The following is a 17,391-nucleotide window of genomic DNA, read 5'->3' as shown; positions in this document are numbered from 1 at the left end:
AACGAAGGCGATGACGGCGACGATCTCCGATATCGATCGAGAGCTATTTTTAAGGGTTTTTTTTTTCATCGATTGTACTGTTTGGATAAACCTAAGTATTTGGTATATACAGATGTTTTGGGGGGTTTTGTCAATTTTTTACTATTTTGCCTTAACTTTAAAAAAATCATGCTATTTTGCTATACTCAAACTTTAAAATGGCTAATTAGCCGCATCGCCCTTTAAATTAAAAGAGGATATTTGAACATTTATGTATTTAGAGAATAGTGAAATTTGTGATAATTTCTCAAATAAAGGCCACGTCACGAACCCAAAAGTGTCGTTTTCTTTTTTAAGAAGAAGACTGCATTTGGCTTTGGCTGAGAATTTTCTGACACTTTTTGGTTGTGCCGGAATATAGAAATGGAGGCCGGAGATTTCGGTGGTGCGATCGCCGGAGTCGTTTTCGACTTTGACTCTATCGTTTTCAATTCCGACGACGATAATCTCTCTCCCTCTTTCCTCTCTCTCCTTCGTAACCTCCGTCGTTCCTCCATCTACACTGTACTCACTCAATTTCTCTCTCTCTCTCTCTCTCTCTATATATATATATATATATAAATCTAAATTATATGTGTTTGTGAAGATTTTCAACATTTTGCATGTTCATTCACTCCATTGCAGGCGATTTCTTATCCTCCGAACCTTTCCTCTCTCAAGGTACTCTCAGCTTCGCTTCCATTATTATTTTCTGTTCGTACAACTCATTTTGCTACACAAGAAATAATTATTAATTAGGTTCAAGTCAATTAACATATCATAGTGTTTAGCCAGTTTGACATTGTTGTGTTTGTTGAAATTTTGGTTCTAGAAAAAAAAAATATATATATGAAATCACAAACTGTTGCAGTAAAGAACAGACTAAGGCTTTTAGTCAATCGAGTTGTAACTTGAAATCAATTATCGTCGATAATTCTAGTCTTTGGTAAATTAAATAAAAAGGTGGTCTAAAATGTATTAACTACAGAAATAGAGATATCTTTAAGCAGATTTAGCTAATTTGGAAGTTGCTTATCAGGTATATAAATCCTAGCATATTTTTCTAAAATCTCCAACTTCTGAGTATTTTTTTTTCCCTTATAAGTTTGCTATAGATGATCTTGCCTTTATATATAAATCTTTGAAAGAAAAATATCTATGTTGTTTGTTCTTTAGGTAAATTTTCTTGAGAGGCTCGGATCGCTACACTCCGTGGACTGCTTTCCCTGCAACGACGCTGGATCGCAGGTGTCAGTTAAATCTGGGACTTTCTTGTATGTGGTATCGCATCAAAGCGATCGTCTCTCTCTTCAACTCCCTAATCACCGCCTTGTTCTTCTCGGTATAATAATGAGATCCTCGATTTGAACTTTGATTGGTTCCACTTTGTTTCCCTGCTTGATTCTTGTTGCTTTGAAGGCGGTGATGATGGGATCGAGAAATGTCGAGACTCGAGCGTCGTTGGCATCAACAAATTGGAGGAACTGCCTTTGGCTATTGTCCGCCTAAACAAAGAGGTATATATATCATATTTTCAAGTTAATCATTGTATCCCGAAAGGCTATGCCTTATAGCAAACTTAATCATTGTGTGTTTGGAATCTGGAAAATCGGAGATAAAATAAAATGAAATCTATCATATTTTCCTTATGCTAATTGTATTGAGGGAAAATAGAAGGGGCAAAGAAAATGAGAAGGAAAATGTAAAGCTAATTAGGGGATTCCATTTTCCATGGAAAATCGGGTAGAAAATGAAATCCATCCAAATTTCTACATGTGGGGCCCGGGTTTGTGTCTAGTTTCTCACTTTCCCCTATTCTTTGTCTCTCATTTTCCATTACTTCCGAACACAACGTAGAATTTTGTCTTTCCCTTCCATTTTCCTTTTCCCTCACATTTTCCCAGCTTCCCTCGCAGATCTTAATGGTTTTTATTCATTTATATCCTAAAGCTATTTTTATGTTATTGCCTCCGAGCGAGTAGGCAATCGGCAATGGCATCGTTACGGTTGGTTACACGATGAAGCCTTCGCGTGAAGAAGATTTTGCCAAGGTGTATTTATGTTTGTGTTTTGCAATGTTGTCGATAATAAAATGCTGACTTGTTCTCGTGATAAAACTCCAAAGGCTCAAATGGAATCTCGATTTCTTTTCAGAGGGGTGCGTTTCCTTTGAGTCCCACTCGAAACGGGCTGATGTTCCTTCCACTCACGTTCGAGCTTCCTCTTCCGCTGCAGTTACAACAAGTCGACGTGCTTCTTCACAAAGCGACCGACGAAATCGTGTCCGTCGATCTGAGTGAATCCACAGAGCTCCCAAACTCAATAACTTTTACCGCAAGAATGCAGGAGTTGAAACGGTAACATTTCAAAGTCCGCATCTTGACTGGATGGTTTTGTTTAGGTTGATTCAGAGAATGCATATTGAATTTCGCAGATATATGGATCAGCGATCGGACCTTTGTGTGATCGACCCTCTTAACGGAATTTACCCCGTAATGGATCGGCTAAAAATTCAGCAGATTCTCCTTGGTCTGGAAGATCTCAAGGTTGAAAGCGGCCACATAATCAGGGGTCCCCATTTTCTCAAGGTCTTTATTACGTCGCATCAATCAGTATTTCGATAAATCCTTTGAAATCAGTGAAAACAAAAGCCTGATCTCTAACTTGTCGTCGTTGCTGGAGATGAAATTTTGCAGGTTGATGATTATCTCGGGTCTGATCTCGCCGAGAAATTGTCGGAAGCCAAACTCTGTCTTCCAAGTATTGTTAAACCTCAAGTTGCTTGCGGTGTAGCTGATGCGCATAGTATGGTACTACGTATGAACTCTTTTACGCACTAAGAGATAAAGATGAATGTATACAAATATTCATTTTGAAGTTAAAAATGGAGTTCGGTTGGAGATGAGTTACTACTTGATTTGACATTTACTCTAAAATTGTGTGAAAAATAGGTTTTTCGAATGGAGATACTATTACATCCTTGCGGTACCAAACTTCCCTGAATGTTTAAACATGTAAAATGATGTTACAGGCAATTGTCTTTAAACTCGAACACTTCAAGGATTTACAAGTTCCTCTTCCGGCGATTATTCAGGTGAGTTACATCTTCAATAGCTTCTGGCACACCTGTTACAATTTTTACAGCCCAATAACCTATTTGGTCCCACGGTAAGGAATAACCAGTTACACCAAAAGATGCGGTCAATACAGCCAAAACCACACCGGTAACCCAAGTCAATTCACGAGGTTTTTTAAAGCCCCCCGTGAGATACACACGAAATACGTGTAGGATCATCATGAGTACCATCATACGTTCATTCTGCCAGTTCAAGTATCTTTATGTCAAAATTATACAAAAGAGATGGCGTAACATACATTTAATTTAAAATTTGCAAGAGTTTATTTATGGAATCATGATATTGTTTCTAAATGCAGGAATATGTGGATCATTCATCAACTCTCTATAAATTTTATGTCTTGGGTGAGAAAGTCTTTTACGCAGTTAAGAAGTCCATACCGAACGCAGATATTCTGATGAAATTGTCCAATAGCCCCGATCTCAAACCTTTAGTGTTTGATAGGTAGTACAAATTTCCCCTTTAATTCTTTGGCATCATCAGCTTTTGTCGATCTTTGTTCGACATGGACTCTTACTCTTTTGTTTTCTTTTTTTTTTTTTCTTTTTTTTTAGCTTAAAATCTCTTCCCACTGCAAACTCTGGGAAGGAAAATCCAAACGGAATCGATCACGGTCTGGTGAACGAGGCTGCAATGTGGCTCAAAAGAAAACTCTGTCTGACCATCTTCGGCTTCGATGTCGTTGTAAGTTCAATCTTCCTCAGAAGTTAATCCGATATATTTTATGTTGGAACGAGTGGTTTGGTTATGTGAATCTCGTGTTTATCAGGTCGAAGAACAACGCGGTGGAGACCATGTAATAGTGGATGTGAATTACCTCCCATCATTCAAAGAAGTTCCCGATGAGATCGCAGTGCCTGCGTTCTGGGATGCGATTAAGAGCAGGTTTGAATCCCATAAGTTGACATAAGCTTTTTAGCTTGTACTTTCTGCTAATTGAAATAAGCTTTGCTGTGATTTTAGCTCAATCACAGTTGTAAAGTCTTGTTGTAATGTGAGTAATCTGGTTAATTATCAATAAATTTGGGCTTCTTGGTCCGACTTCTTGTTGTAAAAGGTGAAAGTTTAGATTTAGAACTTCTTTAACAAACCTATTATCGGGGCTAAATTTTGGTTAACTGGGAAATAAAAAACGTCTTCAGACAAGTTTTGAAAAGAACACGCTTCTTGGCTTTCTAATCGCGAGTTGTTTGCAACAAGATTGCTATCATTACGGCTTTACTCTTCTATTTTTATCTTTACCGTGAAAATATATGGTGTTCCATCTGATTTTAACTATATGATACTAGAAAGTTGTGAAATTAACTGAATATGATATTTAAACTATAAATGTTAAACAACTTGATGAACGGCAAGGTAAAAATTCACAAGGGTATTTCCATGTGGACAATAAAGCTGGTAAATGGAGACTTGATAAACGCGGTTAGAATCTTCCTACATGAAAAGAAAAGGTATAATCGATGAAAGTAAACTGATTGTGGGTGTTTTACAAAATTGAAAGCTGAAATGGGTATTTTTCGAGTTCGTTAAAATGGAAGATTAGAAGCATGGTGATCAGTAAGAAGTATTTAGGTTCTTCACTTGTTGTTCCACTTCCGTTAGCTCAGATAATGAGAATTCAGAAAATAAAAGGGAAAAAACGGAGATAAAGTGCGCAGAATTACGCCAGCGACGATGCTGATCGTACCCTGATTTTCCACCGCTCTTGTCACGACCCGCGAGCGTCGTCACCTCGCCCGCAAGCCGCGACTCGACGGAACCAACATCACGTAGCGGGAGCATGTCACCATATGAATAATGAAATGTAATAAATACTCAAAGCAAATGTATAATATATTAAACATATAATACACGAAATACAATTTTATTTAAAGTGCGGAAACGTTTAGTACAAAAGTGGTTATAAAAAATCTCGAGAAATTTTTCGCTTTTTCGTTTAGAACTAGAAGTCGTATATCGACCCTTATACGTATATACATGTGTACATAGAAGCTCCCGACTTTACTTATATACATGGGATATTATTTTAAGAAGAGTCGATATTATTCAAAATATTATATATAGAGGACTACTTCCCGAGCCAGAACCCATAGCCCATAGGTCAAGAGATACTCGTCCCGTCTCGGTTTCCTTCTCTGTTGCTCACACTGCCGTCTTGCCCTTCTCTACATTACCAAGGGACATAAAACTATGGGTCGAATGACTCAGCAAGCGGGAGTCTAGCCTAGGAAAGAAAAGCAAGCTAATGCAAAACATATGACGTGCAAACAAGAATGCAGGATGCAGCTATCACCTATAAGTGACTAATGAGCGCGCATCCTAGAATACTAGCCGTCCCGCAAGGTTACACACTTCTCACTGCTATAACCTCCGGTCCGACTAGAGACCAGTTTCAGACTTCGAGCAGCAGTCGTCAGCTGATCTAAGTTTTAACACCTGTCTGGGATCCACTAGTGGTACTTTCTTCATCATGACGTCAGCGCCACTGGTCTCTGGCATAGTGAGCTCGCGAACCGCGACCTTCACTCACTAAGCCCTGGTATGCTCAAGGCAGCTTCCGGTGAGTCTTCCAGTTAGCAATGAGCTCGCGGTGCGTGACCTTCACCCATTGTTTCGAGTACTCGGCGCACGGACCGGCATGGCCCGCTAAGCACAAGTCGTGGACTTGTGAGTACCACCGACACGAGTTTTAAAGTTTGGGTACTCTGCAGCTAGCAGCGTACACGTTAAACTTATATACGGAAGAGCGTAACGGGATAAACCCCGAAAGAACTTATTGTTTCCCTTTGAAGCTCGTTAAGTGTTTTAAGTTGAAAGCTCGAAATGTGACTTCCGAACTCTCTACTCTCGATTAAATTTGAGAGTCTATCGCTCTTCCGTCCTCTCGATTCTAACCTACTTCCTAGAGTTAGAAGAGAAGTCTAACTATACACAAAGCAAACGTGGCTGGTTCAAGTTAGCGTTTGAACCTAACGGGCGTACCCGAACTAAGTTTTCAAGCAAGAGTGGCCGAAGCCTTAACTTTCAAGTTTATTCGTTTTAGGGCTTTCACCTACTCTTGTTTACTAGCAAACAAATGCACAAACAAACAGGGTTATCCCCTTGGTAAGTAGTTGACTTATGTCTCCTCACTTACCCGGAATCGTTCGACAGAAAGCTCGACGATTCCCGAAGATGTCCTGCTTCTCACGTTCTTCGAGACACTTGGCACTTGTCGAAACGTCGGGAGAACTAGCATCCGGAGTTGAATATCCGTTAGTTATTGGATTCGAGTTTACTTAAAGAGGATAGGGTTCGTTGTCGGGATTAGGGTCGGTTCGGAATTCGAGAATTTAATTTATTATTCTCCGGTTTTTCGGAAATCAAACTTATTCAAGACATATTTTCGTATCGAGAATGATACGAAATAAAATTCAACGAGTAACCATGAGTCTTAAATAAGTTAGTTAATCCGAAATTAAAATAACCGAGAATTCCAAACGAATAATAAATTAAATTCATAAACGTTATTAAATAAATAATCATAAATTATTTATTTAAATACTGAAAATACATATCATAAACCAAACTTAAGAGTATTTAAACGCTATAAGCGATTTAAAACTCACGAGTTAATCGAGCTTTACTTCGATCACTATTTTATCCCGATATCTTCAAAAACCGGCCTTGTCGCCTTCGACTCGTCGGGTTCCCACTCGTCCGTCAAGATCTGAAATTCAAACCCGGAATCCGATAACGAGTTAACATCTTAAATCCCAAACTCTTATCAATTCCAAAATCCAAATCCCGATTTCACGTCTTAAAACCCGAACCCAATTAACCAAGTAAACTCAACACGAATCCAAATTAACCCAACGCTATAACACACAGTCGACCACAAAATCATCAACCCGAGGCTCAGAATATAATCACAACACAAAAATCAAGCTCACTCCATATCAAGCTTAAACACACGGCCAAGAGATCTAAACCAACCAAATTCGTCCAAAAATTCAAATCATCACTGAACAGCTCTTTCCAAACAAAACCCAGAGATTGAACAACCTCAAAAACAACTCAAGATCATCACTAAACACGCAGAGATCAAAAGCCCCAAATAAAACCTAGTTCATCACATTTTCGGCCAAATTCATACCAAACCAAAGAAATTCGAAATCAATACTCAAATTCAAGCTATAACCATCACTAATCGAGTCCAAACAACACATAAATCCAACCAATTTTACTGAATTCAACCTGGAACCACAAACCCCCAAAATGGAATTAAGAACCCTAGATCTCACAAATCCATTCGGGTTTGATTTCCTTACCAAGTTTCTCGTGAATTTGGACTCCTCGGCGTGCTAACACTCTTTCTCGGCGTCTCTTTCTCGGGCGGTGGTCACGGCGAGCTCGCGACAGAGTGCTTCCTCGGCATGGACGCGCGGCGACGTGGCTCGGTGGCTTGATGGCGCGCGAAGAAGAAAGGAAGGAGAAGAGTGAGAGAGAGGATGACGGTGATGATGAGGCTTGGTGACGGGTGAAGATCTAGCTCGGGTTTTTTTTTCCTTGTCTGGTTCTTTCGGCCGAGTGACGTGAGGAAGAAGAGGGAAAGAAGAGAGAGAAGAGAGAGAGACCGAGAATGAGAGAAAGAGAGAGAGTGAGGGAATGTGAGGTGGCCGAGAAAGAGACAGGGAGAGTGGATTAGGAGGCTACGTGGCACTCTCACGTTACGCCACGCGGGTACAAGTGGTCCACTCAAGTTTTGACACGATTCTCTTAAAACGACCCATTTTCCTCTTTTTCTTTCAATCTCGTCCTTCAAAATGTTGCACATAAGTCCTTTTAAAATAAAATCTCACAATCATGTTCTTAATTAATTAAAAATGATCTTGAAAAATAACCGAGAAAATTATTATTATTTCCCGTTGTCTTGAATATATTTAAGGGATCTCGAAATTTATTTTTACTCTTGAGACTTTTAAATCTCCGAGTCTATTCCGGATAATTTTATTCGAAAATAATATCGAGTTCACTCGAATATTCTCATTCCGAAATTTCATCGACCTTAAATATTATCATTTTCAAGATATTTAAAATTTAAGGACGTCTCATATGCAACAAGAATTTGAAATAAAACTCGTCCATTTTATTCAAATTCACAAGTCGAGCGTTTACAAAAGTTTATACATTACAGCTCTTTTGTGTTGATCTTTCTTTGGGAAGTAGAATCAAGGTGATGTAACTAAATAGTCAATTTAAAGTTATGAATTTGCAAATTAGCCAAAATTTGCCTTAATTTAATGAAATAGTTAAAATGTGCAGCAATCTGATTTCAAAAAAAAATTTGATCCCAAGATTAATTTTTTTTTAAGTGATAAATTGTTTATAATAATTGTAAAAAAAAATTAATCTTGACTGTAAAAAAAATTTTGAAAACGTAAATTTGTCTACTTTGCTGAAAAAGTTGAAACTTTTGTTATTTTACTAATCAATAAGTTTTAAATGATTATTTTATACAATTTTTCTTTTTATTATTAAGGGCTCAGAGCGTGCAAATCATACAGATTGTAGGCCGGCCTGCCACACTGCTGTGATTAAAAGGTAAAGTGATACTTCACACGTGTATTTTAAATTTCCATGTGAACAATAAACCTCGTATAATACTGATGTAGGTATAATAAATTGTGATGTTGATGTGCGAGAATAAGATATAGGAACAAAGAAAGAAATTTCATGTAAAGCATAATTGGATAAGACGAAGGTAGTGAGTGGTAGTAATTACTTGGTTGACTTGACTTCGATTGCTTAAGACAACGCTGCTCCTTTCATATCACTCCTGTCCATATGACTTGTAGAATTGATCTTCTCTCGTCAATCTCTCATGGAAATACTTATTATTCTCATCCCCGCAATACTATTTCTCTTTGACACCGCCGCCGCCACCACCATGGGCACCGCCACCGCCGCCAGACGCGCGACACCGCCACCGTTGTACATCCCTCTCGAGAACATAGCCATCGACTGTGGCTCGCCGGAAAGATCTACGCTTTCTCAGAGTCGGAGATGGGAAAGAGACGTCAGCTCTACTTTGTTTTCCCAGCTCGACGGCAATAAAGTGTCATGGTCGATCATTGTTTTCAACGATGACGATAACATAGGCTTCGGTGTGCAGGGCGTGCCGTACCAGACCGCTCGTAAGTCTAACGACGAGTTTCGCTACACGGTCCCAGTCACGCCCGGCCCGAAGTTTATCCGCCTCCACTTCTATGAGCCTGAACTGAGCGCGTTGATGGCGTTCTCAGTGAGAGCCGGTAATTACGACCTCCTTGTCAACTTCACTCCGGCGGCATGGGTGACGACGGTGAAGGAGTACATCATGGTGGTGAATGACCATTTCGTGACCATTGTTTTCACTCCGGTCCCGGGGAAGATGGCCTTCGTCAACGGGATCGAAGTCGTCTCCATGCCTTCTAATCTCTACTACACCGCCCGATTTCTCAGGAAAAACGCGGCTCTGGAGGTGATGTATAGGGTCGATGTGGGATCGAAGATTGAGATTCCGCCGGAGGAAGACACCGGAATGTTCCGGGCGTGGGAAACGGATTATCCGTACTTGACCATCCCAGGGCACAGCGTCATCCCCGTTTTACTGAACAACATCAGTCTTAACTTCTCTAAGGTCGCCAACTACACCGCACCGGAGAATGTCTACAAGACTGCTCGGTCGCTGGGAAACGAACCCTACGCTACTTTGAAGAGCAGCTACAACTTGACTTGGGAGTTCCCGGTGGATCCCGGATTCAACTACATCCTCAGGCTACACTTTTGCGATATCTTCCCAGAGATCAACACGGATTTTCAGATCTTCATAGCCAACAAAATGGCTGAGGAGAATGCCAACGTGATGGCGTGGACCGGCGGGAAGTACATTCCCTATTTTAAGGACTACATCGCCACCGACATCATCGGGGAAGGTAAGCAGAACCTCACCCTCACTCTTCACACCACCGAAATCAATAACGAAGTTGGTTACAAGGACGCCATTCTCAACGGACTCGAGATCTTGAAGCTGATCCGCAATCCTAATTTTTCCTCTGGGGTTGCTACTCGCGAAGACCCGCCGAACCAAAAGAGCCGTGGAAAACTAGCAACGATTGGCATCATCGCCGGAGTCGCCTTCGGCGTCATATTGTTGACTTTTGTTGGGGCATTGTTCCTCCGACGGGGCAGGAAGATCAAGGCCAAATCTCGTTTTCTCGAGTCATTGACCCTCCCCGCTAACATCTCTCGGAGCTTCTCGCTGGCAGAGATAAAAGCCGCGACCAAAGGCTTCGATGACACGTCAATCATCGGCCATGGTGGGTTCGGGAATGTCTACATGGGCTACATCGACGATGGGGCGACCCCGGTGGCGATCAAACGGCTGAAGCCAGAGTCCTCTCAAGGGGCCTACGAATTCAAGACGGAGATCGAGACGTTGTCGCAACTCCGACACCGCAACCTGGTGTCCCTCATCGGATATTGTCACGACCGTAATGAGATGATCCTCGTCTACGAGTACATGTCCCGGGGCACGCTTCGGGACCACCTCTACGGGTCCGAAAACCCCCCGCTGACGTGGCAATGCCGCCTCGAGGCATGCGTCGGCGCCGCCCGTGGGCTCCACTACCTCCACGTCGGCGCCAAACACGTCTTCATTCACCGCGACGTCAAGACCACCAACATCTTGCTCGACGAAAAGTGGGCCGCAAAGGTCTCGGACTTCGGCCTCTCGAGAGTCGGGCCCACCACGATGTCCAAGGGCCACGTCAGCACCCAAGTGAAGGGAAGCTTCGGGTACCTCGACCCCGAGTACTACCAGTATCAGCGTCTTTCGGAGAAGTCCGACGTGTACTCTTTCGGGGTGGTGTTGTGCGAGGTCCTCTGCGGGCGGCCGCCGATCCTCCACACCGCGGAGTGGCAGCCTGACGTGAGCCTGGCGAATTGGGTCAAGAGCTGCCACCGAAACGGGACGCTAGACAAGATCGTGGACCCCAACCTCGCCGGTGAGATCACGCCGGAGTGCCTCCTTAAGTACGGCGAGATCGCCATCAACTGCATGCTCGACAACAGTGCCGGTCGGCCGTCGATGAAAGACGTCGTTTCGGCGTTGGAGTTCATCATGCGTATGGGCAAGAGCGACGACGAGGTCGCTTTGGTCGACGACACGTTAGAGATTAGGAGCGAGGGTATGAGTGAGAACGAATTTAGTATAGAAGACTCCATTGAAAGTATTCTCTGAGGGCATGTTTGGTTGACTGCAAAAATGTAGGAATGGAATTCATTCCAAAAAAAAAAAATGAAGTACTTTGTTTGCTTCATTTTTCTTAAGTGGAATCATCATTCTGCAAAATCTCCATTACTTCATTATCATTCCTCACGTATTGTAAAGAATGGACAATTCCATTCAGTAATAATTTACTTTTTCATAAAAAGGAAATCGGTACCGTTGAACTTACCGTTACCGTTGATGAATACCGTCAAATACCGTATTTACCGAGAGGAATCCAGAAAAGAATTATACAAAAACATACAAACTACGTATGATAAAATTCATAAAATTAAAAATAGTGTACAATGTTTCAATACATTACCAAATTACAAATACAACAATAACTAAGTTCAATAGTACAAAGTACAAACCAAAATGATAAAGTTCAACACAATCCACCAAATACTATAGTTTAACAAATTCAACATAAAAGGAATATAAATAACTACTCATACCGACCGTATGCAGCGGTCATACAGTAATCATACCAGGTCATGTAATGAGCACATGCACGAAAGTACCTGTCTAAGTGATAGTCGTACTCATATTGAGATGCAGCAACAGACATAGAGTGGAGAGGATAACCTGGAACTGGTCGCACCGTCTCGGGAGCTTGACTTGATGGATAGTGCTCCTGGTTGTAACTGGAAGACCCATCATCATACGAGGACTCCGTGATTTGAGGACCAATTGATACCGATCCGAAGTTATAGGACAAGTCATCAACGTCATTGCTAGACGTAAATGACATGTGATCGCAAAATATACACTGGTGGACGCTACTTTTTCCGGGCACGGGTGTACAATACCTCCTAGCTGGGTCGGGGGCCGACATTCTTGTAACTTGTAACCTACCTCGGGCCTCGGGGGGCATGTAAACATGTATGATATTTATTTTAAAAGTTTATGATAATATATACTAGGACATTTAATAGAAAACTTTTGAGGCATAGGCACTAGGTGGCACTTCTTTTACCACCTTACCTCGGGCCTCGGGGGGCATGTAAACATTGAATAAAAAGAGGATAATATATATATATATATATATATATATATATATCTCGTTCTTCTTCTTCTTCTTCTTCTGTAACTCCGATTGTCGCCGATTAGCAACGAAACTCGCCAAAATTCAAACGAAAAAAAGTGGAAAAACGACATCAACTCTTTCTCCCGCCGTTGGCTGTCCGAAAACGGCTTTTCCGGCAATTGTCGGGGAAAATCGCCGGCATTTAAATCCTAAATAGACGTTAAAAGAAATATAAATAAATGGACGAGGGATCTGGGTTCCAACTTGAGCTCTGCATGAGGATTAGTCTACATGTCGAAAATTACAGTCTCAAATTAGTCGTCAGCAATGTTTATTTTTCTCCGGGCTTGATAACTATTATAGTCGCTCGTTATTTTTCTCTCGGCTTCTTCTTTCACTTCTTTGTGTTTTTTTTAATTCAATGAAGATCAAAACAAAATAATTGAAGAAGAATAATATTCAAAAGCTTACAAAAATACCAAATACCAAAACACATAGACATGGCAAACAGTGGCCGAGACAATGGCTGGGAGATGGCGTCGGAGCTGGGGATAAAAAAAAATGGCAGAGGAGTTGGAGCCGCGAATTTCATGGAAGCGCAAGCTTCAAGCTCGAACATGTCTTATGATCACGTCCATTGCGACGGCGATTGGAGCACCTAATAAGAGAAATCATGAGATGAGATTTTTTTTCCCTTTAAAATTAAAATGTTAAATAAGTATATTTTTAATTATATTTTTGTTATTAACAGTAAACTAAGAGTACAGAAAATCAAAATCGAATGTCTTATTTCACTTAAGCACATATATATAGAAAGAACTTATATATGGAAGAGCGTAACGAGATAAACCCCGAAAGAACTTATTGTTTCCCTTTGAAGCTCGTTAAGTGTTTTAAGTTGAAAGCTCGAAATGTGACTTCCGAACTCTCTACTCTCGATTAAATTTGAGAGTCTATCGCTCTTCCGTCCTCTCGATTCTAACCTACTTCCTATAGTTAGAAGAGAAGTCTAACTATACACAAAGCAAACGTGGCTGGTTCAAGTTAGCGTTTGAACCTAACGGGCATACCCGAACTAAGTTTTCAAGCAAGAGTGGCCGAAGCCTTAACTTTCAAGTTTATTCGTTTTAGGGCTTTCACCTACTCTTGTTTACTAGCAAGCAAATGCACAAACAAACATGGTTATCCCCTTGGTAAGTAGTTGACTTATGTCTCCTCACTTACCCGGAATTGTTCGGCAGAAAGCTCGACGATTCCCGAAGATGTCCTGCTTCTCACGTTCTTCGAGACACTTGGCACTTGTCGAAACGTCGGGAGAACTAGCATCCGGAGTTGAATATCCGTTAGTTATTGGATTCGAGTTTACTTAAAGAGGATAGGGTTCGTTGTCGGGATTAGGGTCGGTTTGGAATTCGAGAATTTAATTTATTATTCTCCGGTTTTTCGGAAATCAAACTTATTCAAGACTCGCATATTTTCGTATCGAGAATGATACGAAATAAAATTCAGCGAGTAACCCTGAGTCTTAAATAAGTTAGTTAATCCGAAATTAAAATAACCGAGAATTCCAAACGAATAATAAATTAAATTCATAAACGTTATTAAATAAATAATCATAAATTATTTATTTAAATACTGAAAATACATATCATAAACCAAACTTAAGATTCATTCCGAAATTTCATCGACCTTAAATATTATCATTTTCAAGATATTTAAAATTTAAGGACGTCTCATATGCAACAAGAATTTGAAATAAAACTCGTCCATTTTATTCAAATTCACAAGTCGAGCGTTTACAAAAGTTTATACATTACAGCTCTTTTGTGTTGATCTTTCTTTGGGAAGAAGAATCAAGGTGATGTAACTAAATAGTCAATTTAAAGTTATGAATTTACAAATTAGCCAAAGTTTATCTTAATTTAATGAAATAGTTAAAATGTGCAGCAATCTCATTTCAAAAAAAAATTTGATCCCAAGATTAATTTTTTTTAAGTGATAAATTGTTTATAATAATTGTCAAAAAAATTTAATCTTGGCTGTCAAAAAAATTTTGAAAATGTAAATTTGTCTACTTTGCTGACACTACTACAAATAAGCCTTTCTGGTGCGGAGGGGCATTAGGTGCGACTTGTCGCACCTAAAAGTCGCACCTAATTGGGCATCAGGTGCGACTTGTCGCACCCAAAGGGCTCCAGAAAAGAAAAAAAAAATTCGCTGATTTTAAGTGGTATTGGGTGCGACGAGTCGCACCCAATAGTTTTGAAAACTTTCAGGTGCGACTGGTCGCACCTGAAAGTCTTAAAAAAATAAGCGCTCAACTTCTCCCCCTCATTTTTTTCATTTGTCTGACGTGGTATTTAATTTTTGATTTTTTTTTACTGTCAGGTGCGACTAGTCGCACCTATTGGTGTATCAGGTGCGACTTGTCGCACCTGATTACTAGGGTTAGTTTATAAACAGCTTCGTCTTCTTCATCTTCTTCACAACAGCCCCTCCGACTCTCCCTCCCTCTCTCTCTCCCTCTTCGACTCTCCCTCCCTCTCTCCTTCCCTCTGCGACTCTCCCTCTCTCTCTCCCTCCCTCTGCGACTCTCCCTCCCTCCCTCCCTCCCTCTGCGACTCTCCCTCCCTCTCTCTTCTCCGACGCCCAAGTCCGCACGCCTTCTCCGACGTCCAAGTCCGCGCGCCGCTTTTCTCAGACCGGTCTTCTCCTCCTCTGTCGGTCCTTTCCTCCGCAGCCGCTCCTCGTCGGTCCTCTCTTTCGCGCCGGTCCTCTCCTCCGCCTTCGCTCCTCTGTGCCGCTTCTCCGCGCCGGTCCGATCTCCTCCGCCGCCTAAGGTATAATATTTTTTTGTGTATATATATATATATATTAATAATTAGTATTATATATAATTAGTGTTAATTAGTAATTAGTATGTGTTAATTAGCATATATAATTAGTGTTAATAATTATTAATTAGTTTTAATTAGAAAAACAAAATTTAAATGGTTTAGTATGATTTAATTAGTAATTAGTATGTTTTAATTAGCATATATAATTAGTGTTAATAATTATTAATTAGTTTTAATTAGTAATTTAGTATGTTTAGTTTCAAATTCTATATATAGTATTTATAATTAGTTTAGTAACATGTATTAATTAATGTAATTATAATTGTTAATATATATAGTGTTTATAATTAGTTTAGTAATATGCTTAGGTTAATGTTTAGTTGAAATTAATTGTAATTGTAAAAGTTTAGATTAAATCTTATTTTGAAATTGAAATTGTAATGGAAATCAAATTGGTTAATAAGTTGTTAGTTTAGTTAACTAATTAATTTGTAGTTTAATTGTTAACAATTTGTACTTAATAATGAAATTGGTTATGTAACTAATTTTAAATTTTAAATGTTAGTTTAATTAAGATTGAAATTGGTTAATTGTTTAAACTATTTTATTAGATTAATTAGTTGTTTATGATATTGTAATTAATTAATTACTGAGTGATTGTTTTATAGATATTGATAAAATGTTGTGACCGAGCCACGGAGGTTCGGTTTAGGACTTAGTTAATTAATATGATACTTTCTGGATGGATTTTAAATGTTTTTAAAGTAGTTTGCAGGTTTTTGGTTTAACAATATTATAGGGGAAACTCTGCCAAAATTTCGGTAGAGTTTTGAACCAATTAGAATCGAAATCCACTAGAAACAGTCCATTTTAAAAAACAATCAATTTTCCAGGATTGTTTCCAGGATTTTGAGGCGCTTTAGTATCTTTCCCACAATTTCTACAATCCATTTTAAAAAAATAAGATACCTTTCACAGTCTCTCTCTCATTCCTTCTAAATTCGCTCTCGGTCCTTTGGTAAGATTGGACTTTCAATGCTAATTAATAATTCTCGTTCAGCGAAATCAATGTCTAATCCAAGTAGAGATTGGGTTACCGAGAACGAGAGGTTGAGCTTTCAATGCTAATTAATAATTTCTCGTTGTCGTCCACGTTTCTTTGTTTTCTAATCTTGTTTTCTTCTTATAGGATGTCGACTGGAGCAGGTGGAGGCAAGGATCCACCACAGACGCCGGGATCCTCCGGATCGAAGAACACACGTGGACCAACGAAGGGTCTCGTGTCAGGGAGAGCAGGGGTAGGGACTCCTGGTGCGAATGTAGTTCGCTACGATCGGCGACACATGATGTTCTACCAGGACATCAGGGAGCTAAATCCCATGATCGGCACCTTCTCGAACAGTCTTGGAAACTTGATCAAGGCGACGTTTCAAGCACACGCAAATGACTGGAATGAAGTCGAGCCTCAGCATGTGACGGCCGTTATGACCGCAATCCATAACGAGTACCGTTTTGTGTACGAGGATCCTGCAACTCGCGATAGAGTGCCAGCTGATTGCATTCACAATGAGATAGAGTCTACTATCATTCGCGAAATGAAGCGGTTGCGACGCAACCAAAAGTCAAAGTTATCATCTAGATTCTTCAACAAGTTTTGCGGGAAAATAGAGCTCGCCAGAGAAGAAACACCAAAGGGCTATACGCACGAGGCTTGGTTGAATGCAATAGAGGTGTTCAACACACCGGCCCATAAGGTATGAGTTGAACATGATTTTTTTTTCTCATCGAATCGAATTAAATGAATTTATGTCTCGCAGACAAAGGCTGACCGCAACAGACAAAATGCGAAGAAGAAGCAGACAAAGGCCAGACAAGGGTCGATACCTTTTTTTGCTCATTGACAGAAGAGCGTAAGTTTCTTAATTTTTATTAACATTAGACACATTAGTCTTATTTTGATGATTAAAACTTGCAGAGGAAGGAGGATGGGACATTGCCCTCCGCATTAGCGACGTGGGAGAAAAAACATCAAGATATTAACGGCAACTGGACAACGCCCTTCGCGAGTCAACAATTTGT

The 17,391-nt window shown here is 40.2% G+C and overlaps 1 protein-coding gene, 1 long non-coding RNA gene and 1 pseudogene across 2 annotated transcripts; 2 read left to right on the top strand and 1 right to left on the bottom strand.

Annotated features, from left to right (window-relative positions):
- Positions 1 to 333: 333 nt before the first annotated feature.
- Positions 334 to 4,343, top strand: ITPK4 (inositol 1,3,4-trisphosphate 5/6-kinase 4). The gene is made up of 12 exons (XM_089613976.1): positions 334 to 543; positions 664 to 699; positions 1,195 to 1,360; positions 1,438 to 1,535; positions 2,001 to 2,069; positions 2,173 to 2,375; positions 2,453 to 2,606; positions 2,715 to 2,828; positions 3,050 to 3,112; positions 3,454 to 3,599; positions 3,710 to 3,839; positions 3,925 to 4,343. The coding sequence occupies exons 1-12, from the start codon at positions 403 to 405 to the stop codon at positions 4,063 to 4,065; spliced, it is 1,461 nt and encodes a 486-aa protein (XP_089470102.1). The 5' UTR covers positions 334 to 402; the 3' UTR covers positions 4,066 to 4,343.
- Positions 4,344 to 6,642: 2,299 nt separating this feature from the next.
- LOC149394711 (uncharacterized) lies at positions 6,643 to 7,759 on the bottom strand. The gene is made up of 2 exons (XR_016297219.1): positions 7,466 to 7,759; positions 6,643 to 6,864 (listed from the first exon to the last, which is right to left on the bottom strand). It is a non-coding gene; the product is annotated as an uncharacterized LOC149394711 (long non-coding RNA).
- Positions 7,760 to 9,084: 1,325 nt separating this feature from the next.
- Positions 9,085 to 11,443, top strand: LOC149394710 (receptor-like protein kinase FERONIA pseudogene; annotated as a pseudogene).
- The last annotated feature ends 5,948 nt before the right edge of the window (positions 11,444 to 17,391 follow it).

This window comes from Urtica dioica, chromosome 5 (assembly GCF_054948205.1).
Source record: "Urtica dioica subsp. dioica isolate 48M chromosome 5, U.dioica_male_clone48M_v1_H2, whole genome shotgun sequence".
In the NCBI taxonomy this organism is placed as follows: domain Eukaryota; kingdom Viridiplantae; phylum Streptophyta; class Magnoliopsida; order Rosales; family Urticaceae; genus Urtica; species Urtica dioica.
This window is presented reverse-complemented; position numbering and strand designations above follow the sequence as displayed.

What these genes read in the sequence shown, in the direction of transcription:
- ITPK4 (XM_089613976.1), top strand. Translation starts at nt 403, where the DNA reads ATGGAGGCCGGAGATTTCGGTGGTGCGATCGCCGGAGTCGTTTTCGAC. An exon ending in TCACCGCCTTGTTCTTCTCG is followed by an intron (nt 1,361 to 1,437) that starts GTATAATAATGA and finishes GTTGCTTTGAAG; the next exon opens with GCGGTGATGATGGGATCGAG. An exon ending in TCTTCGGCTTCGATGTCGTT is followed by an intron (nt 3,840 to 3,924) that starts GTAAGTTCAATC and finishes CGTGTTTATCAG; the next exon opens with GTCGAAGAACAACGCGGTGG.